At 52.7% G+C, this 25,195-nt stretch overlaps 1 protein-coding gene across 2 annotated transcripts in view; it reads right to left on the bottom strand.

Moving 5' to 3' along the window:
- Window positions 1-433: 433 nt before the first annotated feature.
- Window positions 434-25,195, bottom strand: part of LOC130264183 (acid-sensing ion channel 2-like) — a 68,571-nt gene continuing 43,809 nt past the window's right edge. The window contains exons 3-11 of one of the 2 annotated variants that reach the window (XR_008842428.1): window positions 18,351-18,478; window positions 11,482-11,632; window positions 10,050-10,106; window positions 8,197-8,350; window positions 7,318-7,409; window positions 5,144-5,223; window positions 3,333-3,401; window positions 1,365-1,533; window positions 434-780 (exon numbers count right to left, since the gene is read on the bottom strand). Coding sequence is in view for 1 of the 2 variants with exons in the window: in XM_056512208.1 (XP_056368183.1) it covers window positions 1,432-1,533; window positions 3,333-3,401; window positions 5,144-5,223; window positions 7,318-7,409; window positions 8,197-8,350; window positions 10,050-10,106; window positions 11,482-11,632; window positions 18,351-18,478 (833 nt within the window). In the remaining variant the exon portion in view is untranslated. Of the gene's footprint in view, window positions 781-1,301; window positions 1,534-3,332; window positions 3,402-5,143; window positions 5,224-7,317; window positions 7,410-8,196; window positions 8,351-10,049; window positions 10,107-11,481; window positions 11,633-18,350; window positions 18,479-25,195 lie in introns of those variants that run through there. The other variant, XM_056512208.1, reaches the window with a different exon arrangement.

Below are 25,195 nucleotides of genomic sequence, written 5' to 3'. Positions count from 1 at the left end.
CCTGTCCAATATCCCACCCAGCCCTGCCCTGGGCAGTGGGAGCCATTCCCTGTGTCCTGTCCCTCCATCCCTGTCCCCAGTCCCTCTCCATGGTTTTTCCAGGCTCCCTTCAGGCACTGGAAGGCCTCAATGAGGTCACCCCAAAGCTTCTCCTCTCCAGGCTGAACAACCCCAAAACCTCACTGAGAGGTTTCCAACACCTCTGTCAGCAAAGGGATTCCACAGCATCCCAGAGATCCCAGCACATCCTGGAGATCCCCACCCCAGACAGGACAGGGATGCAGCTGAGCCCGGCCATGGCACCACTCCCAGCCCACCCTGAGCTGTGGGAGGGGAAAAGGAGGGACAAGGGATGAGGAAGAGCCCTGGGAAGGCTTTTCCTGGCATCTGCCCTCCCACTGGGGATGAGGGCAAGGCAGGAATGACACAGCCTGGCCATTTCCACAAGACCAGCTTTAATATCAGTCAGGAGAACGAGGAGAAAGCACAGAATCCATGAATGGGAGAAGAAGGAAATTCCAAAATCTCCAACCCAAAATGAAAAAAGAAATGAATGAACCCAACCCCTCCCTCTGCTGCTGGGCTCTCCAGGCTCTGCAGGATGATCCATGGGGAGCCCTGGGGCTCCTCCCCAGGTTTGCTCACCTTGGGCTGAGCTCGGGACTCAGCCCGACCTCACCGGGAGAAGAATCCGACAGCGGCGGCTTTTGGATCTTTTATTCTAAAACTCTCAGGAATGGAGAATTCTGGGATGCTCCTTCTGGCACTGAAACCCAGGGACTGCAAAGAGGAACAGAGCTGAGAGAGGCAGCTGAGGAGCCCCAGGGCCAGGAGAAGCCCTGGCATGCAGTGCTTGGGATATTTGGGATGTTTCCTTTGGGATTTGCTGCTGCTGCTGCTGCTCAGGCTTGGACAATCCCAAAAGTGTCCTGTCCCTCCATCCTGTGTGCCAAGCCCCTCTCCAGCTCTCCTGGAGCCCCTCTAGGCACTGGAAGGGCTCTGAGGTTTCTCTTCTCTGAGCTTCCCTTTTCCAGGTGAGCATTCCCAGCTCTCCCAGCCTGGGAGCTGCTTCCCAGCGTGGAGCCAAACCCCCCAGGAGGAAAGGACAACAGGAGTCAGGTCCAAGGCGCCTCTCACTTTGGGCAGAGTATATTTAGAATTTATACTTTTATATTATTTTTATATTCTTTAATGCATAGCGAGTTTTTCTTCCTTTTTTTTTTTTTTTAATTTTTAATATATTTTTTTAATAATTTTTTTTTTCCAGTATTTTTTTCCAGTTTTTTTTTTTTTCCCCCCAGTATTTTTTTTTCTTCCATCTTTTTTTTTTGTTTTTTTTTTTTTTTTTTTCCCCCAGTGCAAACCTGAGCTGGGTCCCTGTTTTCCCTGTGCAGTTTTCCTTCCTCGGGGTGGGCACTGTGGTGGGAGGGGTCAGCAGGCGATTTCCTCCAGCGTCCCCAGCGGCGCCTGCAGGGGCACGGTCACAGTGTGGCTCAGGCTCTCCGAGTGGTTTGGCACTGGATCACAGGTGCTCTGCCGGGGGAAAGCAGCCAGTGCTTTATCCCACAGCTCCTCACCCTCCCACGTGGGCAGGGACTGAAAGAGTTCATGCCTGTGTTGGGTTGATGGGGCCAGAAATGTGAATTCTGTCCCATCTGTTAACCCAGCTGGGACAGTGACCCTGATCTCCTGGCACACATTATCTGCTCATGGGCCATCTTTAAACCAGCTGGGCAATCATCTTTATCTTCCCACAGCCCATCCTCCCTCCAGGAGATATCTCCTGTTCATGGCCAGTGAGTCCCAGGGCATGACTGATAAAATTCCATCATCCCACTGGGAGATGCTCCAGCCAGGGGAGGAGCCAAGCCTTTCCTAGCCAGATATAAACTGAGATTTGGACACCAAGGAACCTTCTTTCCACTGGATTCCAGAGGAAAACCAGACCTTTCCACATCATCCCTGGAGCTTCAGAGGAAACTGCACCTTCTCCAGGAGCACTGCTCCAGCTGAACCACATCTGCCCCTGCAGGAGGATGCAGCCACCATTGAATGGGACTGTGCCAACACCCTGACTGACTGACGGGTGTCAGCTTGGATTCTGACTCTGGCAGGGCTGGGATTGTTCTGTGTAATACTGCATTTCTATTTTAATTTTCCTAGTAAAGAACTGTTATTCCTAATTCCCATATCTTTGTCTGAGAGCCCCTTAATTTCAAAATTATAATAATTTGGAGGGAGGGGGTTTGCACTCTCCATTTCAAAGACAATTTTTATTGGCAGACACTTGTCCCTCAAGCCAGGGATAGAAACACTGATAGAAAGTTTTGCTCATTGTAACAAGAATTGGATAAAGGAGCCACAACCACAGAAAGCTCCTTGGAGAGCTTTGGACTGGAAGTCAAACTGCTGGGATTGCATAAAGGGAAACCCATTGTTATAAATACATATTGTGGTATTGGCTTTTCCCAAATATTGGGGTGGATAGTGTATGAGTGGTATTGAAATGTTTTTTAAGATATACTTTTCTTTAGGGGTAACATAGGCTGATAAAGTGTCTTTGTAGTGAGTGAACTGCCTTGGTTGGATACACCCAGTGAAGACACCACTGCTGATACACCAGTTACCAGCACCAGCCATCTGTAAAAATTAAAAAGCACAGCCCAAACTAAGACTAATAAGAAAAATAAATTAAAACCACAGCCAAGAAACATGCATGGTCTAAAAAGGCAAACTCAAGGAGTGGCCATGTGAAACAGTTCCTAAAATATGGAAAATAATTTATAAAAAAGTTTAAAGTTTAAATGATGGGTCTATGAATATGCAATGGGCTGATGAATTTAAGGGGTGTCTCCAAAGCAGCAGGGCTGAATGCCAAGCACCAGCCATTATAACCTTTTACCTCTTTGTTTGTCTCTTACTGTCTTTTATTCAACCTTTTAACATTTACCAGGAAAGTGAACCTGGTTTTTCACACCATTCTTCCATCACCTCAAACAAACAAGGCTGAGGGAGAGGAATTCATCCACAAGAAATGCAGCAGAGACTCTTCCCTGGCTGGGTTTGGGGTTGACAGAGACTGAAACAGTTCATGACTCAAATGTTGATATAAAGTTTTATATAATATAAAAAACCCCTTTATATAATTGATATAAATTTTGCTTATTATAACAAAAATTGGGTAAAGAAGCTACAGCCAAAAAATGCTCCCTGAAGTACCTGGCTGGGACAGAGGCATCCCTACTGTAATTTTAATAACTGGATCCTGACAGATGTGGGAAGGGCTCCAGCACCCCCAGGGAATTTTCTGTTATTTTCTTTTCTCTCCTTACCACGTTCTCATCATGGCTCCCGTCCTCTTCCTCTTTTCCAAGAAGGTCCAATAATTTTTCCTTGATCAGCTGCAAGAAGAGGGAGCTGGGTTAAGGTGGGAAGAGGCTGCAGTGGTGGCACTGATGATCCTTAAGCTCCCTTCCATCCAAACCATTCCAGGATTCTCTTATGAGGAATAAAACCCACAAAAATTCCATTTTTGGGACACTTTGGGGTTCAGGAAACACTCCCAGCTCTGTGAGCTCCATTTCTCTTCCCAGCCCCCCTCATTTTCCTGCTGCTGCAGGATTTGACTTCCAGGGAAATCCCATAAAACTTGGGAAGTGTTTTACAGGAAAATCCCATAAAACTTGGGAAATGTTTTACAGGGAAATCCCATAAAACTTGAGAAGTGTTTTACAGGGAAATCCCATAAAACTTGGGAAATGTTTTACAGGGAAATCCCATAAAAATTGGGAAGTGTTTTACAGGAAAATCCCATAAAACTTGGGAAATGTTTTACAGGAAAATCCCATAAAAATTGGGAAGTGTTTCACAGGAAAATCCCATAAAACTTGGGAAGTGTTTTACTGGAAAGTTTCCACTGGGAGAAAAGAGAAATAAAACCAACAAGAAGAAAGTTGAAATCCCAGAAAATTGGGTCAGTTCCTAAGGAATGTGGATCCTGGCTGGTGCAAGGAAGTGTGGTGGGAATTTGGGATCATAAGGACAGAGCTCAGCAGAAGATCACAAAAAAATCCACTTTATTCCCCCAGATTGGGCCATTCCATGAAAAAAAAAATGTTTCTGGTTGCTGTCATTCCCAGAATCTCTAAATATTTTGGCTGAAAACTCAAATTTTTGAGGTGCTGATCCCCCCCCTTTGTGAAACTCTGAGCAGAGGGGAGAAGCTGTGTGGATTTTTTGGAAATTTTAAGGTATTTTATTCCTTTTTTTCCTGGCTAGTGGGGGTTAAATATGTGGGATGGGAAATTTGGGATGAGGGCTCCAGGATGGGGAAATTTGGGATGGGGGCTCCAGGATGGGAATTTGGGATGAGGGGCTCCAGGATGGGGAATGTGGGATCAGGAGCTCCAGCATGGGAAATTTGGGATGAAGGGATCCAGGATGGGGAATGTGGGATGAGGGCTCCAGGATGGAGAATTTGGGATGATGAGGAGATCCAGGATGGGAATCCCAGCCTGAGGGGCTCCAGGATGGGAAATTTGGGATGAGAACTCCAGGATGGGGAATTTGGGATGATGAGGAGCTCCAGGATGTGAGATTTGGGATCAGGGGCTCTAGGATGGGGAATTTGGGATGATGGAGAGCTACAGGATGGGGAATTTGGGATGAGAGCTCCAGGATGAAAAATTTGGGATGGGGGCTCCAGGATGGGAAATTTGGGATCAGAGGCTCCAGGATGGGGAATCTGGGATGAGAGCTCCAGGATGGGGAATTTGGGATGAGAGGCTCCAGGATGGGGAATTTGGGATGAGGAGCTCCAGGATGGGGAATTTGGGATGATGAGGAGCTCCAGGATGTGAGATTTGGGATCAGGAGCTCCAGGATGGGGAATCTGGGATGAGAGCTCCAGGATGGGGAATTTGGGATGATGAGGAGCTCCAGGATGTGAGATTTGGGATCAGGGGCTCCAGGATGGGGAATTTGGGATGATGAGGAGCTCCAGGATGGGGAATTTGGGATGATGAGGAGCTCCAGGATGTGAGATTTGGGATCAGGAGCTCCAGGATGGGAATTTGGGATGATGAGGAGCTCCAGGATGTGAGATTTGGGATCAGGAGCTCCAGGATGGGAGGCCCAGCCTTACCTCGTACAGGTAGTCGAAGAGCTCGAGGATGGTGAGGATGCTGGCCCCGATGAACAGCCCCATCTGGCCACCAATGTCACCTGCAGGGACAGCTCGTGAGGCCTCAGAAATGGGAGAGATTCCCCCTGGAGCAGCAGCACCCCAGGAATGGCCCAGCCCCCAAAACACTCTTCCTGCTAATGGAGCCCAGGCTGCATCCCAGGAATCCCAATTGCTGGGAAGGATTTATGTCCCTAGAGCCAAGGAAAAACCCCAACCTGGCAAAAAGTGGGAAGAGAGGTGCCCTGGGTTTTTTTGGGAAGCATCTCCTGGTTCCTGCTTGAGTGTCCCAGGTGGAGGAGGAACCTGAGGAGAATCCCAGGAATGTGCTGGGCAGTGACTGGGTGCTCAGGGAAGGGAGATGCCAGGGATGTGCTGGAGAACAGCCCCAGAGCAGGGCAGCCATGGTGAGGGGGAAGGGCCTTGTCCAGGGGTGTCCATGGGACTGGGAAAGAGGGAGAAGGTTTGGTGTTGGGGAGGGAATAGAGAAATCTTATAAGTGCCTAGCAAGTAGTTCTGAAACAATAGATGAAATAGAGATGTTGGCATATTTTGATATAGATGCTGAAAACAGCCATGTGAAGGTTTGAGGCCTCTTCTTTTGTTTAGATGATGCCAAATGCCACAAATACCAAAGAACTAACAGACAGCCAGGCAGGAAAGGTCTGAAGATAAGGGTTACAGATAAGAAAGCCATAAAACATGGTAATTTAGTAGTTCCTATAGGTTGCATGCAAATATTAGGAAATTAGTATATTGTATTAGATTGGTTATTGGAAAATTAGAATATTCATTGTAGAAGAATACTTATTGTACTGTAAATGGGAAATTGCACTCTTACCTCTCTTGCCTCTCTTATCTCTTCTCTCTTACCCCTCAGCTCTGAGCTCTGAGCTCTCTCTTGCTCTCTCTCACCCCATTGCTCTTAGCTATTACTCTCCATGCTCTGCACTCTTTCTTACACCCACACCCTCACAATAAACTGCAAACCTGAAGAACAGATAATAGTGAGCTCGTGAGTCTGTCCTGACCCTCCAACAACAAAACCCTCACAGTTTGGGAGCAGAGTGAGAACTGCAATGATCCCAGGGGTGCTCTGGATTTACACCACACAGGGTCACTGGAGGCTCTGAGCCTGGGAGATTCTGGGGTGAGGCTCTCCCTGAAGCTCCAGAGCCCTGGGAATGGGTGCACGTGGGGTTTGGCTCAGAGAGGCCCCAGCAGGCTCCTCCTCCTCCCCTGGAATTCCTGGAAAAGCCCAGGAGGTGCAGAAGGGCTCCTGAGGGGGCATCTGGCAGTGGGGTGACATGGGGACACCTCCATGTGCCAGGGGTGACCCAGCCCCAGCTTCCCGGGTGCTGAGCACTGCAGCATCCCAGAGGGATCCAGGGATTTGGGGTGGCTCAGGCAGGGCTGGGGAGGGCTCACCCCCCAAAAACCCCAAATCTACAGCTGGGACCCCAAAGCTGGAGGTGATCTGGGGCTCCTGAGGCATCCAAAGGGCCCAGGCCTGGTTGGAAAAGTGGATTTGGAGCAGGGAAGGTGATGGGAAGATGGTTTTGGGATGTCCCCTGCACCACAGAGAGCACCCAGCACCCACCCAACCCCAAATCCCCAAAAATGGGGGGCTGGAAGCAGCTCCAGAACCTTGCATGGGTCTCCTCCACCTCCTGCTGGAAAAGTGGATTTGGAGCAGGGAAGATTTTGGGATGTCCTCCACACACTGCCCAGGAGACACCACAGAGAGCACCCAGCACCCACCCAGCCCCAAAATCTCCCAAAAATGGGAGCAGGCAGGGATGGAGCAGAACCTTCCAGGGTCTCCTCCAGCTCCTCGTGAGGCATCCAAAAGCAAAGAGCTCAGCTGGAAAATGTGGATTTGGAGCAGGGAGGAGGTGATGGGAGATGGTTTTGGGATGTCCCCTGCACCACAGAGGGCACCCAGCACCCACCCAGCCCCAAAATCTCCAAAAAGAGGGAGCAGGCAGGGGTGGGGCAGCTCCAGAACCTTCCATGAACACACAGAGAACCCATTGCTGGGTGAGGGAAGTGCAGATGGGGCCTTGCTGGGGCTTTCAAGGCTGGACCCCTCCCAGACCAGTGGAGATCCCAAACTGGTCCCAGTCCCCCCTTACCAAGTAAGGCTGCAACTTCATAGGCTTTCTTCTGCTCTATGGTCTCATAGTTGAGTGCTTCAAAAAAAATGTCCAGCACGAGAATATTCTCTCTGTGGAAAGGGGAGAAACTTCAGCCCAGGAGCCAGTGGTGGCTCAATCCTTTGGGATAAAGGAAAAACAGGATTTTGGGGTTTTATTCCCCTTTGTCTGGATTGTTCCTCTCTCTGGGGTCCTCAGAACCCACAGAACCTGGAATGGAGCAGAGCAGGAGCTCAGGGCACCCTCAGGGCTCTGGGGGCCTTTGGAGCAGGTGGGAAAGGTTTCCCCAGAACTCCTCAGGATCTTGGATCTCACTTTACTGGGAATTCTTTTAATGGATGCAGATTCCTGATTGTGAGGGAGGTGCCCAGAGCAGCAGCCCCTGGATCCCTGGCAGTGCCCCAGGCCAGGCTGGACAGGGCTGGGAGCAGCTGGGACAGTGGGAGTGTCCCTGCCATGGCAGGGGTGGCACTGGAATTTGTTTCCTTCCAATCCATTCCCTGAGTCTGTGATTCTGTGAGCAGAATCCAAAGGACCTGGAACAACTCTCACTTCCCACACAGCAATCACACACCCAGGGCTGGGAGAGCTCCAGGCCTGAGGACCTCAGCCCAGAGATTCAAATCTCCAAAAGGATGAGCAAAACTGGGGAATTCTGCACTTTTTTGGTGGGACTGGAAGATTCCCATGAGGACAATCCCTGGGAAGGAACTCAGACTGTTCTGCTGAGAAGAAATCAACCTCACCTCTTCCAGGTTGTCACTGTGCTCTTCCCTGGGGGACACCCTGTGCTGGGGATGGACTGGCCAGGACTGGGCATTTCCCAAAAACCAAAGGCATTCAGGGCCCCCCACTCACGAGATGTATTTTTCTGACTTGTTGAACTTCTTCTCCAGGTACTTGGCCGAGGTCTTGCTGGGGATCTTGACCATGGAGAGCTCCTTGTTGTACCTGGTGAGGTTACAGGGGGTCCTGCAGATGCAGTAGCTGCTGTCCTTCTCTGCCAGGAGACCTGGGGGACAGCAGGGACTGATGGAGCAGGGAGGGGACAGAGACTGTCCCCCAGGAGGGGCCAGGGACACACAGTGCCCCAGGGACACGAAATTCCCAAGGGACACACAGTGCCCCAGGGACACGAAATTCCCAAGGGACACGAAATCCCCAAGGGACACACAGTGCCCCAGGGACACGAAATTCCCAAGGGACACACAATGCCCAGGGGACACACAGTGCCCCAGGGACACAAAATGTTCAAGGGACATTCTCTGGGATTGCTGGAATTCCCTGAGATTTCTGGAATTCTCTGGGATTGCTGGAATTCTCTGCAATTGCTGGAATTCCCTGGGATTGATGGAATTCCCTGAGATTGGCTGGAATTCTCTGGGATTTCTGGGATCCCCTGGGATTTCTGGAACCCCTGGGATTCCTGAGATCCCCTGGGATTTCTGGGACGCCCTGGGATTGCTGGAATTCCCTGGGATTGCTGGAATTCTCTGGGATTGATGGAATTCTCTGGGATTGCAGGAATTCCCTGGGATTGCTGGAATTCTCTGGGATTGGCTGGAATTCTCTGGGATTGCTGGAATACCCTGAGATTGCTGGAATTCCCTGGGATTGATGGAATTCTCTGGGATTGCAGGAATTCTCTGGGATTGCTGGAATTCCCTGGGATTGCTGGAATTCTCTGGGATTGCTGGAATTCTCTGCAATTGCTGGAATTCCCTGGGATTGATGGAATTCCCTGGGATTGATGGAATTCTCTGGGATTGCAGGAATTCTCTGGGATTTCTGGAATACCCTGAGATTGCTGGAATTCCCTGGGATTGATGGAATTCCCTGGGATTGCAGGAATTCTCTGGGATTGCTGGAATTCTCTGGGATTGATGTAATTCCCTGAGATTGCTGGAATTCCCTGAGATTGCTGGAATTCCCTGGGATTGCTGGAATTCTCTGGGATTGCAGGAATTCTCTGGGATTGCTGGAATTCCTTGGGATTGCTGGAATTCTCTGGGATTGCTGGAATTCCCTGGGATTGATGGAATTCCCTGGGATTGATGGAATTCTCTGGGATTGCAGGAATTCTCTGGGGTTGCTGGAATTCTCTGGGATTGGCTGGAATTCTCTGGGATTGCTGGAATTCCCTGGGATTGCTGGAATTCCCTGGGATTGCTGGAATTCTCTGGGATTGATGGAATTCCCTGAGATTGCTGGAATTCCCTGGGATTGCTGGAATTCTCTGGGATTGCTGGAATTCTCTAGGATTGGCTGGAATTCTCTGGGATTGCTGGAATTCCCTGGGATTGCTGGAATTCTCTGCAATTGCTGGAATTCTCTGGGATTGCTGGAATTCCCTGAGATTGCTGGAATTCCCTGGGATTGATGGAATTCTCTGGGATTGCTGGAATTCCCTGGGATTGATGGAATTCCCTGGGATTGGCTGAAATTCTCTGGGATTTCTGTGATCCCCTGGGATTTCTGGGACCCCCTGGGATTGCTGGAATTCTCTGGAATTCTCTGGGATTTCTGGAACCCCTGGGATTGCTGGAATTCTCTGGGATTTCTGTGATCCCCTGGGATTTCTGGAACCCCTGGGATTGCTGGGATCCCCTGGGATTTCTGGGACCCCCTGGGATTGCTGGAATTCTCTGGAACCCCCTGGGATTGCTGGATCCCCAGCACTGCTGTGCCCCCTCAGGCCCTGCTGTACTCACTGAGTGCAGGCTCTGCACACTCCTTGTACTGCTCCGGGGTGCAGAAGGGAGCGTCCCCTGCAGGGACAGGACACAGCCAGGTCAGTGAAATACAAACTCTGGATGTTCACAACGTTTCACTTGTTTGTTTGGTACAGACACAGCGCTGGGGAGACACGGGGGCACTGCCCACTCCCTGCTCCACCCAGCTTTGGTTTGCAGCTCCTGTTATAGCATGGGCTCCTTGCAGTCAGCAATAATTGTTATTGTTTTGTTGTCAATTCTGCCAGGTGAGCAGTGCTGGTCCTGCATGATTGAGTCCCCAGTGCCCCCAGTGTCCCCAGTGCCCCCAGTGTCCCCAGTGAGCCCCAGTGTCCCCAGTGCCCCAGTGCCCCCAGTGTCCTCCAGTGACCCAGTGCCCCCAGTGTCCCCAGTGTCTCCCAGTGTCCCCAGGTCCCCAGTGCCCAGTGTCCCTGCCCTGACCTGGCATGTGCACCATCCTGCAGTTGCAGTTCTCCAGGTGTCCCCAGTGCCCCCAGTGTCCTCCAGTGTCCCCAGTACCCCAGTGCCCCCAGTGTCCTCCAGTGCCCCCAGTGTCCTCCAGTGCCCCCAGTGCCCCCAGTGTCCCCAGTGTCCCCAGTGTCCTCCAGTGTCCCCAGTGCCCCAGTGTTCCCCAGTGTCCCAGTGTCCCCAGTGCCCCAGTGTCCCCAGCACCCCCCGTTACCCCAGTGCCCCAGTGTCCCCAGTGTCCCCAGTACCCCCAGTGTCCCCAGTGTCCCTGCCCTGACCTGGCATGTGCACCATCCTGCAGTTGCAGCTCTCCAGGTGCCCCCAGTGTCCCCAGTGTCCCCAATGCCCCAGTGTCCCCAGTGTCCCAGTGTCCCCAATGCCCCAGTGCCCCCAGTGTCCCCAGTACTTCAGTGCCCCCAGTGTCCCCAGTGTCCCCAGTGCCCAGTGTCCCTGCCCTGACCTGGCACGTGCACCATCCTGCAGTTGCAGTTCTCCAGGTGCCCCCAGTGCCCCCAGTGCCCCCAGTGTCCCCAGTACCCCAGTGTCCCCAGTGCCCCCAGTGTCCCCAGTGCCCCCAGTGTCCCCAGTGCCCCCAGTGCCCCAGTGCCCCCAGTGTCCCCACTGCCCCCAGTGCCCCAGGCCCCCCCTGACCTGGCATGTGCACCATCCTGCAGTTGCAGTTCTCCAGGTGTCGCCAGTGTCCCAGTGTCCCCAGTGCCCAGTGCCCCCAGTGTCCCCAGTGTCCCCAGTGTCCCCAGTACCCCAGTGTCCCCAGTGCCCCCAGTGCCCCCAGTGCCCCAGGCCCCCCCTGACCTGGCATGTGCACCATCCTGCAGTTGCAGTTCTCCAGGTGCCCCCAGTGCCCCCAGTGCCCCCAGTGCCCCCAGTGCCCCCAGTGTCCCCCAGTGCCCCACTGCCCCCAGTGCCCCAGGCCCCCCCTGACCTGGCATGTGCACCATCCTGCAGTTGCAGTTCTCCACGATGTAGCGGGTCTCGCAGTCGATCCTGCAGGCTGTCACGCTGTACACCGGGAAGAACGCCAGGCCCAGCTCCGGGGAGCGGCACTCGCCCCAGGGCGGGGGCAGGTACGTCAGCTGGGGACAGGACAGGGACATCAGCTGGGACAGGACAGGGACATCAGCTGGGACAGGGACAGGGACATCAGCTGGGGACAGGGACAGGGACATCAGCTGGGACATCAGCTGGGGACAGGGACAGGGACATCAGCTGGGACAGGACAGGGACATCAGCTGGGACAGGGACATCAGCTGGGGACAGGACAGGGGTGTCAGCTGGGACAGGGACAGGGACATCAGCTGGGGACAGGACAGGGACATCAGCTGGGGACAGGGACAGGGGTGTCAGCTGGGACAGGACAGGGACATCAGCTGGGACAGGGACAGGGGTGTCAGCTGGGGACAGGGACAGGGACATCAGCTGGGACAGGACAGGGACATCAGCTGGGACATCAGCTGGGGACAGGACAGGAACATCAGCTGGGACAGGACAGGGACATCAGCTGGGACAGGACAGGGACATCAGCTGGGACATCAGCTGGGGACAGGACAGGAACATCAGCTGGGACAGGACAGGGACATCAGCTGGGGACAGGACAGGGGTGTCAGCTGGGACAGGACAGGGACATCAGCTGGGACAGGACAGGAGTGTCAGCTGGGACAGGACAGGGGTGTCAGCTGGGGACAGGACAGGGACGTCAGCTGGGGACAGGGACAGGGACATCAGCTGGGGACAGGACAGGGGTGTCAGCTGGGACATCAGCTGGGGACAGGGATGGGACAGGGACAGGGCAGGACATCTCCCCTGTCACAGCAGCTCCTGTTGCACGGCAGCCACTGCAGTCCCTCAGGGCACTGCCCCTCCCGGGAGCTCCCTGATTCCTGGGATAACTCACTTGGGACAAGCTGTCCCCGAGGAGCTCTCCCGGTGCCAGGGGAGGTGGGGGGGGACACTCCCAGGTGACAATGAACATCCTGGAGATGACACTCCCAGGTGACAATGAACATCCTGAAGGTGACACTCCCAGGTGACAATGAACGTCCTGAACTGACACTCCTGGTGACAATGAACGTCCTGGAGGTGACACTCCCAGGTGACAATGAACGTCCTGAACTGACACTCCTGGTGACAATGAACGTCTTGGGAGTGGGAGCAGCTGTGGAAGGATCAGCTGGAATTTCTGCCTGGCAGGCTCCACTTTACAGACTGGAACAGCTCCACCAAACTTTCCCTGAGCAGGAAAATGTGCACATTCCCTGGAGCTTGTGGAGTTTTCTCCCAGCCTGGCACGGGAATCCCGGGTTAAATCCAGAGGATCCCATCCTTTAAGGGCTACTATGAATCCCTCCCTGGCCAAATCAGGCTGAAACCTCAGGAAAAGCCTTTCCACCCAAAGCCTTGACCCCGTGGAACTGCTGAGCTCATTTCAGAGCTGGACTCCTGCTCTCTGTGACACTGGAGCTGCTGGAATGCTGAGAAAGGCACCCAAGGAGCAGGAGCAGAATTGGGTTTGATCCCTCTCCCTGCACCCCCTCCAGATCCCCTCCTGTTCCTGAGGGAATCCCTCCCTTTCCTTTCTTCCCGATCATCCCAACTGGGGCTTGGTGGGAGGAATCCAGAGCTGGACCAGCCCCAGAATTGTGGAGCTGCTCCCTGCACCCTCCCTGCTGCCTCCGAAGTGAGAACAAACCCCAGCAAAGCAGGGAAAGGCAGCAGGAACATCCCAGCCCTCGGACCTGCAGGACTGTCCTCCCTGGCAGCTTCCCAAGGGCTCCTGCCTGGAGAAATCCAGCTCCAGCCTCTAACTGAGGGTGACAAACTCCCAGCCTGGCCCTTTTGCAGTCATTAATAATTAATGAATCTAATAATTTAATGAATTAAATGCTTTTCCAACCCTCCTGATCCCAGCTTTCTCCAGGATTACTGGGGTCAGTTCCCAGCTGGCAGGTGCCAAAAGCAGAAGGCAAAAATTGATTTGACTCTTTGGAAGCTGGATGGATCCTGCTTGTCCCAAATGGCAGGAGAAGAGGGGATGAGTCTGGAAAAGCTGGAGGGAAGAGATGCCAGGGGCAGGGCAGGATCAGCTGCTGCCACAGCCTTTCCCTTCCTGCCACCACCTGCCTGCAGCCCCAGGGCTCCTTCCTTCCACTCCTGGGAAGTGCTGTCCCTGCTCTTCCTGCCTGGCTCATTTCCTCAGACAGGGAAATGTGGTGCAGAGATCCCAGCAGAGGTCAGGGCAGCCTCGTAAAATCCTGGAATATCCTGAGTTGGGAGTGAGAGGAATGTTGGATTTGTCTTTACAAATGAGCTGGGGATCTGCTGGTAGTTAAGGCTAGAACTGAGAGATAAAAGAAACAATGGGAGGGATTCCACTGATTGATGAATGGAAAAAGAGATTTACAAACAAACTGTAGGTTTGCTGGCAAATGAAATTGGATATTGGAAGATGGAAGAAGCAATGGGGAAAAACTGTGAATTCTATAAGGATTAAAAATTAAAAGGAAGGGTTATACATTAGAGGGGAATGTCAGATATCAGGCAATGGGGAAAGAGAGAGGGAAATGCTGCTGGGAAATTGGGATAAAAGGAGGCTGAGTCCTCCAAAAATCTGAGAGATCCCAGGGGAATACCCCAAAAAACCAGAACCAGAACCTTCCATTCAGCAGCATCATGGAATTTCCATCTCAGGCAGCTCCAGCCCTTGTGAAATGCTGAAGAACCCAGAGCAGCCACAGCTGGCTGATCCCAGCTCCCAGTTAATGGTATGGAATTGCTCCCAGTCAATGGCACTGGAATTGCTCCCAGTCAATGGCACTGGAATTGCTCCCAGTTAATGGTGTGGAATTGCTCCCAGTTAATGGTGTGGAATTGCTCCCAGTTAATGGTGCTGGAATTGCTCCCAGTTAATGGCACTGGAATTACTCACAGTTAATGGCACTGCAATTGCTCCCAGTCAATGGCACTGGAATTGCTCCCAGTTAATGGTATGGCATTGCTCCCAGTTAATGGTGTGGAATTGCTCCCAGCCAATGGCACTGGAATTGCTCCCAGTTAATGGTATGGCATTGCTCCCAGTTAATGGTGTGGAATTGCTCCCAGTCAATGGTATGGAATTGCTCCCAGTTAATGGCATGGAATTGCTCCCAGTTAATGGTATGGAATTGCTCCCAGTCAATGGCACTGGAATTGCTCCCAGTTAATGGTATGGAATTGCTCCCAGTCAATGGCACTGGAATTGCTCCCAGTTAATTCAAATTTTGAGATAAATGGGAAAGAATCCACTGGGAGAGTTTGTGGGATTGAGGGGAACAAAGAAATCAGGAGGTGAATCTTTATCCAGGAGGGGTCAGAAAATAGGTGGGAGAAAATGCTCAGAGCAAGGGTTAGGAAATGTAAATCCATGGAATTGTGGAATGGTTTGGGTTGGGAGGGACATTAAATCTCATCCAATTCCAACTCCAGGACACCTCCCACTGTCCCAGCTGCTCCCAGCCCTGTCCAGCCTGGCCTGGGACACTGCCAGGGATCCAGGGCAGCCACAGCTGCTCTGGGAAATCCACTCCAGGGCCTCCCCACCCTCCCAGCCAGGAATTCCTTCCCAATATCCCACCCATCCCTGCCCTGGGCAGTGGGGGGGACAGGGACAGGTGGGATATTGGGAAGGAATTCACATTTCCTGCCTGTGTCTGGCACCCCATCCCTTCTAAAATGACACCTCAAACATGGGAAATGCTCTTTAATTCCTCCCAGTTCCCAAATCCCAGTGCCTCCACTCTGACTGGGAATAAGGGTTTCCAAGCCATCACTGCCAGCCCTCAATCCTACTTTGCTGTCTCTCTAACCCCACTCTGGATCTGCAGTTCTGCTCTCTATCCCATAAAACCTTTGGAGGGGATGAGTTTCCAGAGCCCCACCAAACATTGTTCCAGCTCAGAACTCAGGGTATCACTGAAGCCTCTGAAATTTTTATGGCAAACTTGGCAGGAATTGCCCTTTTCCAGGAAAAGTTTCCCTGAATGTCCTGTGCAGCTCTGCAAAAACCAGCCTGGAAAAGGGGAAGGAAAGAGGAATTTCTCTTTCTCCATGGGCTCAGCAATTAAAAATATGGATTTAGAGTGTCTGTGCAAGCCTTGGGGCCATGGTGAGGAAAAAGGGGAATATTGCAGGGATGGTGCAGCTGCCCAAGGTCTGGAGGGGGAGGTTCCAACACCAGGCTCACCCAAAAGTGCCTGGAAAGGGGAAAATGGAAGGGCCTCAATCCAAGGGCAGAGTGGTGGGAACTGAGGGGCAATTCCCAATTCCAGAGGGTCCTGGCCTCCCTTGGGAGCTCTCTGGAGGTGCTGGTCCCTTCCCTGTGCCACCCAGAACAATTCCTGCCCAATATCCCACCCAGCCCTGCCCTGGGCAGTGGAGCCATTCCCTGGGTCCTGTCCTGTCCCTCCATCCCTGGAAATATTCCCTCTCCATTTTTCCTGCAGCCCCTTCAGGTCCTGGAAGGTCACAGTTTGTTCACCCCTGGTGTCTCATCCAGGATGTACAATCCCACTTTTTTTTTTAACCAGGAAATGTCTCCCCAGGCCAAGCATCCAGAAGCAGCTTGGCCTCTTTAACCCACCCACCAGAGTTTATGGACAAAGCTCCTGCTGGAATTGCTTTCTCAGGAGTTTTTGTTGCTGACTCAGCATTTCCAACCCTTGCCAGGTCCTCCCAGGACACTCCTGCATTAAATCCCAAGGTGGGAAATGCATCCCAAAAATGTCTCCTTGCAGGAAGCACGGGGCTCAGCCACTGCAGGAGGAGGAGCAAAGCTGATTTAATTCCATTTTTCCAGCCTGACAGCTCATTGTGGAGGGAGATTTAATGAGATCCCAACCATGGAGCCAGAGCTGGCTCTAGACAGAGCTGGGAAGCTCTGGGTGAAAAGCCAGAATTTATCCCCAAGATGTGAATCCTCACTGGTGCTGAGCAGCTGCAGCCCTGGGAAAGCAGAAAACCAGGAGAAAAGCCCAGAGAATGCTCTGATCTCCAGAGTGGGATGGGGAAAGGAGGGAAGGACTTGAGCAGGGCCACAGGGAATGATTCCAGAGGCAGAATGAACCCCAAATTCTTGTCCCACACAGGATTCACAGCTCCCACCATCCCAAATCTTCCCCACTCCACATTTTTTATCCCTGGAAAAAGAGCTCTTAACTCCCTGAGGCTGCTCTGAGCTGGCAGATGGGAAACCAGCTCCACTGTATTTTAATTCCTGTTATTTTCCAGCTGCAGGATCATTTCTTTTATGGCCCAGGGTGTAAATCTCTGGGTTCAGGACGCCAGTAGCTGTGTGGGCTCAGCCCCTGGGGGATTTTCCTGGAGCTGTTCCACCTTTGGCTTTGTTTTATTAAAGGAGCAGCACAGGAGATTTAGTGGGAAAGACCCAGACTAAATCAGGGATTGGGATAAAAGCTGCACAGTGGGAAGGTGGGAAAGCCCAGAAGGTCCCTGAGGGATAATTAATTAGAGGAAGTTATTAATGGCTGTAATTAGGTTAAAAATTACTTTCTGGGAAGAGGGATTGTGGAGGGAGTTGAAAGCTGCAGATCCCTCCAGCTCTCCTGGAAAAGGCTTTGGAGATTTGGATGATTTTAAACCAGTCACAAAATCCCAGGAATGAGCTCTTCCCTCTCCCAGTAGAAAAACTCTGGCAAAAACCCCTGGAAAAAGGAACACCCTAGAGCTGGGAGTGCCTGAATCTGCTCTTCTCTACATTTCCCATGTGCAAGGGGGGATATTCATCCATCATCCATCCATCATCCATCCATCCATCCATCCATCCATCCATCCATCCATCCATCATCCATCCACCATCCATCCATCATCCATCCATCCATCATCCATCCATCCATCATCCATCCATCATCCATCCATCCATCCATCCATCATCCATCCATCCATCATCCATCCATCCATCATCCATCCATCCATCCATCCATCATCCATCCATCCATCATCCATCCATCATCCATCCATCCATCCATCCATCATCCATCCATCCATCCATCCATCCATCCATCCATCCATCATCCATCCATCCATCATCCATCCATCATCCATCCATCCATCCATCATCCATCCATCCATCCATCATCCATCCATCCATCATCCATCCATCATCCATCATCCATCCATCCATCCATCCATCCATCCATCCATCCATCCATCATCCATCCATCATCCATCCATCCATCATCCATCCATCATCCATCCATCCATCCATCATCCATCCATCCATCCATCCATCCATCCATCATCCATCCATCCATCATCCATCCATCCATCCATCCATCCATCATCCATCCATCATCTATCCATCCATCATCCATCCATCCCTCCATCCATCATCCATCCATCCATCATCCATCCATCCATCATCCATCCACCATCCATCCATCCATCATCCATCCATCCATCCATCCATCCATCCATCCATCCATCCATCCATCATCCATCCATCATCCATCCATCCATCATCCATCCATCCATCCATCCATCCATCATCCATCCATCATCCATCCATCCATCATCCATCCATCCATCATCCATCCATCATCCATCCATCCATCCATCCATCCATCATCCATCCATCCATCCATCATCCATCCATCCATCCATCCATCCATCCATCATCCATCCATCATCCATCCATCATCCATCCATCATCCATCCATCCATCCATCCATCCATCATCCATCCATCCATCCATCCATCCATCATCCATCCATCCATCCATCCATCCCTCCATCCTGCACTCACCCTTTGCTCCTGGGTGGCCACGAATGTCTGGAACCCGGGGGCCACCCCAAATCCGAGCTCCTGCACGAAGGGCGGCTCCGACTGGCTGTGGATCTGCACTTTGACTCCAGCCTCGAACGTCGTCTCCTCTGCAACACAAGTGGGAGGTCAGGAAGAGATCCAGAGCAGCTGGAACGTTCCCGGCCGGACGATGGGATGCTGGTGAGCGAGGGAGGAAATCCGGGACTGCCAAATCTCCTCCTGTCAGCACCCGGAGCAGCCCCGGCTCCCCATCCCAGCTCCCCCTCCCTGACGAGCGGCTCCAGCCTGCTCTGAACTTCCAAGGAAGAGGAACCAGGAGGGGACCTCCCCTTTCCAGCTGGAATTTGGTTCCAGGACACTTCGCTGACATTCCCAAACCAAACCAATTCCTTCCCCAGCCCGAGCCCTTCCCATTCTCCAGAAGGGCTCCAGGCTGAGGATTCACGGACTCAAGGTGCCCCTCTGCTGTCCCATCCCTGACACAGCCGAGGCCACGCAATGACATAACAAATGTCCTCAATTTCAAGGAATTTTGAGTTTGGCAGCTGCTCGAGGCTGGAAAAGCCTTTTGGGCTGGGCCATATGTTGGGGGTTGGGTTTCTTTTCTTTTGTTCCTTCTTGCCTACAGAATTTTCCCCACGAGTTGCTGGGAAACGCTGACTGCCGGTACTCACGGGTACTTGAGAAAACAAAGGTTTGGCCGGGCCCGGGGACAAGCAGGGCAGGGGCAGCTGCTGCCTCTGGCTCCGCAGCTTCCAGGGGACGGGATGCTCGGAGCTGCTTTTTGCCTGGGGAAGGGAATTTGCCCAGCCCAGCCCGGGATGAGCCTCTGCTCAGAGCTGACCCTGAGCCGGGACCTCGGTAACACCTGCCTCACTAAAGAGGGTCCTCAGAGACACCTTTCAAACCAAGGCCACACAGCAGAGTGAAGTGATGGGGAGTTTCCCAAATCCATGTGGAGTATCTCGAGCTCAGTCCCTCTTTTCCACTAAACGAGTGGACAGAAGTCACCAAGTGGCTTTGGAAGAACTGATGAGATCAGACCGGCCCCACACACCGGGGCTGCCACCTCCCCTCCTCGGGACTGCTGCTGCTCTCACACCCCAACAAACCCAGGATTCCATCTGGGACCAAGGACTGACAGAGGAAATTGTTAACAAGGCCCAGTTTGGTCTAAACCTGAATATTCCTGGATCTGGATCCACGCTGTGGCCAGCAGTGCCGCCTCCACATCTCAGCAGTTTCTGCTGGAGGATGAATCATTCCTCAGCTTCCCACTATTCTGTAGGATTTTCCTACTATTTCATTGTGCATTTCAACTTCTAACAGCTCTGGGAGAATCTCAGGAGCAGGAATCCCAACCATTGCCAGCTCTGGAGCTGCTTCTCCAGGTCTGCACAGAGCTGGGAGGACACGGGCAGGGGACAGGGAACAAGGAGGGGACACTGGGTGAGGTTTTGTGGATCTCAGGAATTCAGGAGTTCATGGAATCCTGGAATAGTTTGGGTAGGGAGGGACCTACCAGGGACACCTCCCACTGTCCCAGCTGCTCCCAGCCCTGTCCAGCCTGGCCTGGGACACTGCCAGGGATCCAGGGGCAGGAGCTGCTCTGGGCACCCTGTGCCAGCCCTGCCCACCCTCACAACCAGGAATTCCTTCCCAAAATCCCCCCTAAACACACCCTGCTCACCCAGGAGCTGCCAAGGCAAACAGAGACCCCACAGGTGGGGGTGGGTTTGGGCTGGGACCTGCCAGGACAAATGGATCATCCCAGTGCTTGGATCCCTCCCTCCAGCTGCTCCAAGGTGTCACCTCCCAGCTCAGCACAGGAGCTGGTCCAGGAGTGTGGGACTCTGGAGACCCCAGCCCGACACTGCTGCCAGCCCTGGGACACCCCAGCCCCAAGCACACACTGCCCCAGCTCAGGGAACAAACTCCTAACCAAATGGTGATGGGAACACCCCAATCCCATTCCATCCCATCCCCACAGCCCACAGCACCCCAGGATCTGCCCAACCCCAGGCAACACCCCAATCCCATCCCATCCCATCCCCACAGCCCACAGCACCCCAGGATCTGCCCAATCCCAGGAAACACCCCAATCCCATTCCATCCCATCCCCACAGCCCACAGCACCCCAGGATCTGCCCAAATCCCAGGCAACACCCCAATCCCATTCCATCCCATTCCATCCCATCCCCACAGCCCCACAGCACCCCAGGATCTGCCCAATCCCAGGCAACACCCCAATCCCATTCCATCCCATCTCCACAGCCCACAGCACCCCAGGATCTGCCCAAATCCCAGGCAACACCCCAATCCCATTTCATCCCATCCCCACAGCACCCCAGGATCTGCCCAATCCCAGGCAACACCCCAATCCCATTCCATCCCATCCCCACAGCACCCCAGGATCTGCCCAACCCCAGGCAACACCCCAATCCCATTCCATCCCATCCCCACAGCACCCCAGGATCTGCCCAAATCCCAGGCAACACCCCAATCCCATTCCATCCCATCTCCACAGCCCACAGCACCCCAGGATCTGCCCAAATCCCAGGCAACACCCCAATCCCATTCCATCCCATCCCCACAGCACCCCAGGATCTGCCCAATCCCAGGCAACACCCCAATCCCATTCCATCCCATCCCCACAGCACCCCAGGATCTGCCCAACCCCAGGCAACACCCCAATCCCATTCCATCCCATCCCCACAGCCCACAGCACCCCAGGATCTGCCCAATCCCAGGAAACACCCCAATCCCATTCCATCCCATCCCCACAGCACCCCAGGATCTGCCCAATCCCAGGAAACACCCCAATCCCATTCCATCCCATCCCATCCCCACAGCACCCCAGGATCTGCCCAACCCCAGGCCAGGCCAGGCTCAAACCCTTCCTGAGCCCCCAGCCCAGTTCCCATTCCCTCCTGCTGATCCCTGCCAGCACTCTGGAGGAGATCCCACCTGCTTCCCTCACTAATTCCCTGACACCTCCCATGAAAAAACTCCTATTTAGTTTAATTTATTGGGCAACAGGAATTTTCCCAAAATATTTTCCATCTGAAACTCCTCTGCCCATTTCTGCACCTGCCCCAGCTCCAATTCCATGGATCTCCCATCCCAGGGGCTGCATCCAGGCCCCTCCAAGGGTAAATCCCTGTCCATCCAAACCAAGATCCAGCCTGCAGGAATCCAAATTAATCTTAAAAACCGCAGGATTTGGAATTTTGGGTGTCAAATCCTGGAATGAAGCCAGTGGAAAGGGAGAGAAAGGCCACACCATGGAAAAAACTTTGGGATGAAACCCCACAATTGCAGAACACCATCAGTGATGATAACCAGGAAAACAAAATAAACAGGATTTTTTTAGAGGAGCTGCCAACCCCAGGAAAAATTCCTTGCTTCTCTTGCACAAGGATGAAACCAAAAACATGGAATTGGTTTGGAAAAAATGTCCCTTTTCCTAAAAAACCTATTCCAAAATTCCTGTTTGCTGCTAGGAGAGAGATGTTCAAAGCCCAGCTTGGATGGAAATGTCTGGATCAGAGCTCCTTAAGTGCATCTGAAATATTCCACACCCATGCTGGGATTCAGAAGCTTTAGTGGGGATTAAATATTTCCTGGAATTGTGGGAAAAGGGAGAGCATCAAAAATCTGGGTTTGGCATCATTCCTTTCTGAAGGAATTTTGCCTGGACACAGCAAATGCCAAAGAGCTCAGTGGAAACCCTGGCACTGCAGAGGGCTCTGAATGTTGCAGGGAAAAATCCCAGCCAAGATTTTATAAATATTTCCAATTTTATGAATTTTTGACAATCTGTCTTTTTTTTTTTTTTCCTAATCTGACAAAACGTTTTCCAATTTTTTCCAATTTTAGTATCACTTAGAATGTTTTTTTCTGGGAATTTCTCCTGGAGCTTTGGGGCTGAGCCACTGCTCTTCCCTTTCCAGTTTATATAAACACCCATCACCATGGGGAAAAATAATCCTGGAATCCTTGGATTTACTCAGAGAAACTAAAATCAGTTCCAAACCCTTGATATTTGACACATCCCAGTTTTAAACTTTATTTTGGGATGTGGGAAAGCCCAACCACCTCCTTCATCTCCAGCCCCACTCTCAGAGCCTGGAAATTCAGATTTTAGCACATTCCAGGTTAGAATAATCCAACATTCCTTGAGAACTGCATTTTCCCACACATTAAATCCATTCCTGCTCCCAGGGCAGTGTCTCCCAACAAATCCCAGCTGCTCTTTTCCCTGCAGGATTAAAGGAGCTTGAATTAAATCTGAGATTAATTCAGCACCTGCTCAGCTTCCTACTCCTGCCTTTGCCTTTCCATGACTTTTTTTGGGAAGAGCATCCCTGGAAAACTCTGCAGGGAGCTCCAGCAGACCTTGGCTGGGACCAAGCTCGTCCCTGAAAATTCAGGAATTCAAATCCCAAGTGCTGCCAAAAGCTGGGAGCTCCCCTCTCACCCTGCCAGGACCTGTCCAAACACACCCAATTCCCTCTGGGAACGAAGAGCTGGAGCTGATCCTGGCTCTGATTTACTGGGAAATGAGGATACAGCCAGAGCTGGGAGGTGGAATTGTTGTCCCTGAGTTCTGAAATTGTTATTCCTCACTTCTGGAACTGTTACCCCACAGATCTGGAGCTGTTATCCTCTGGAACTGTTATCCCAGCTCTGGAGTTGTTATCCCAGCTCTGGAATTGTTATCCCAGCTCTGGAGTTGTTATCCTCTGGAGTTGTTCTCCCAGCTCTGGAGTTGTTCTCCTCTGGAATTTTCCCAGCCAGCAGCTCCAGGGGGATATTCCCACTTGGAGGAAGCCACAGCAGGTCCCACACAGCTCCATCTGGAAATTCCTCAGTAAATTCCCATAAATCCTCCCCTGCTCTGGGCAGAGGGAACAGAGCTGGGGAAGGTTTGGATTCCCAGATTTTCACTGTCCTTGGCCTCAGCCTCCCCTGTGTAAAATGGGAACAACATCCCCAGGAATTCCTTGGGCTGGAAGTGTCCCAGGAGGGGCCCAGGGGGGAAATGGCCCCCAAACCTTCCTGGGGCTCCCCCAACATTCCCAGGGCTCCCCAAACTTCTCAGGGCTCCCCAAATTCCCAGGGCTCCCCAACCCTCCCAGGGATCCCCAGCCTTCCTAGGGCTCCCCAATCTTTCCAGGGGTCCCCAGATTCCCAGGGCTCCCCAACATTCCCAGGACCTGCCCCCCCTCCTGTGTGAGCCCTGGGAAGGCAGGAATTCCCAGCACTGGGATGGAGCAGCCTGAGCTGCTCTGGGTGTGCTCCCTGCTCCCACCAAATCCTCCCCCATCCCTCCTTATTCCTGCAAGCAGCAGGATTTGGGTTTGTGTCCCCAGCTCCCCCCAGCCCTGGCAGCAGGGGATCCCTGGCTGCTCCCTGAGCTCCCAGGGACTCTCCTGCCCCCAACCCCTCCATATCCAGGCAGGAATCTTCACCAACCTCCCCACGCTCACATTTTTCCCAGACAAAGATTTATAGATTAAAAAAAAAAAAAAAAAAAAAAAAAAAAAAAAAAAATCCAATCCAAATGCCATGGAAACGTGGCTCCAAGGAAGCAGCAGCTGCAATCCCACCCTGTGCAGGCACCAGTCCCACCAGCCTGGCTGCCCCGAGCCTGCTCCCATTCCCATGGAATTGGGGTTTAGTTCCCCGGGAGCTGCCTGGGAACGGGGAGGAGAAGCTGGAATGCGAAGGCTGATCCCAGCCTGGCTTTCCAGGGAAATCCACACCTCCAGATTTGTCCTGGGGGTGTTTTTGCTGCGGGCTGAGCTCCGGGAGCAATCAGGGACAAGGAATTTCCTCCTGGATAAAAGGGAGATGTCTGCCACATCCCCTGGGAAAAGGGGCTGTTCCCACCGGGATGCAGCAGGAATGGTGTCCTGGGGGCTCTGCCTGAGCCCAGCCCGGCTGCATTCACCGGGAATGAATTTATCCTGGAGAAGAGGAGGCTCGGGGGTGACCCCACAACTCCTGGGCAGCATGAGGCAGCTGGGGAGGGGTGGGGAAATTCAGATTTCTCCTGGGGAAAAGGGACAGGATGAGAGGAAACAGTCTCAGGCTGCAGCAGGGGAGGCTCAGGCTGGATTTAGGGAAAATTCTCTCGTGGAAAGGGTGGTCAGGGTCTGAAGGGGCTGCTCAGGGAGGTTTGGAGTGATCCCTGCACAGAATGACACCTCTGCTGTCATTTCCATTTGCTTCAGGGAGAAGGGAATGGCAGGAGGGGAGAGAGAAGGAAAATGGCTTTGCCAGCAAAGGAGACTCCGAGGGAATTTGGGATGGAGCAAAGGCTGGGAAAGAGGCAAAAGGGTTTCTGCAGTCTGGCCCCAAGGGATGGGGGCACAGGGCCAGGGCTTCCCCTGCACCTCTGCAATTCCAGCCTGGAATTGTCCCAGGCCAGAACTGGGATGGGGCAGGTGTCCCTCCCAGCCCAAAGCATTCCACGGCTCTGGAATTCCTACAGCACAAACTGGGATAAACTTCCAGCTCCACCGACCCTGGCCTGGGACCCAAAGCTTCCCTACAGGAATTCCTGATTTATCTCCCAGTTTTTGCCTGTTTGAGTGCCTGCCACCCATCCCTGGGCGATGGAGAGGGAAGGGGCAGGAGCTGAGACTGCAGACTCCTCCCCAGCCTGGAGGATTTTCCCTGCTCCTCCCTTCCCAGCTCCCTCCCTTCCCGAGGAGCAGGAGGTGTTGTACAACCCCACCGAGCCACTGTGCTATTTTTAGGGAACATATTGCATTTGCATCCCAAATCTGGGGCCAGATGGCTCCATGGATATTATT

This window comes from Oenanthe melanoleuca, chromosome 27, assembly GCF_029582105.1.
Source record: "Oenanthe melanoleuca isolate GR-GAL-2019-014 chromosome 27, OMel1.0, whole genome shotgun sequence".
In the NCBI taxonomy this organism is placed as follows: domain Eukaryota; kingdom Metazoa; phylum Chordata; class Aves; order Passeriformes; family Muscicapidae; genus Oenanthe; species Oenanthe melanoleuca.
The sequence above is the reverse complement of the archived record's forward strand: the minus strand, read 5'-3'. Positions and strand labels throughout refer to the sequence as shown.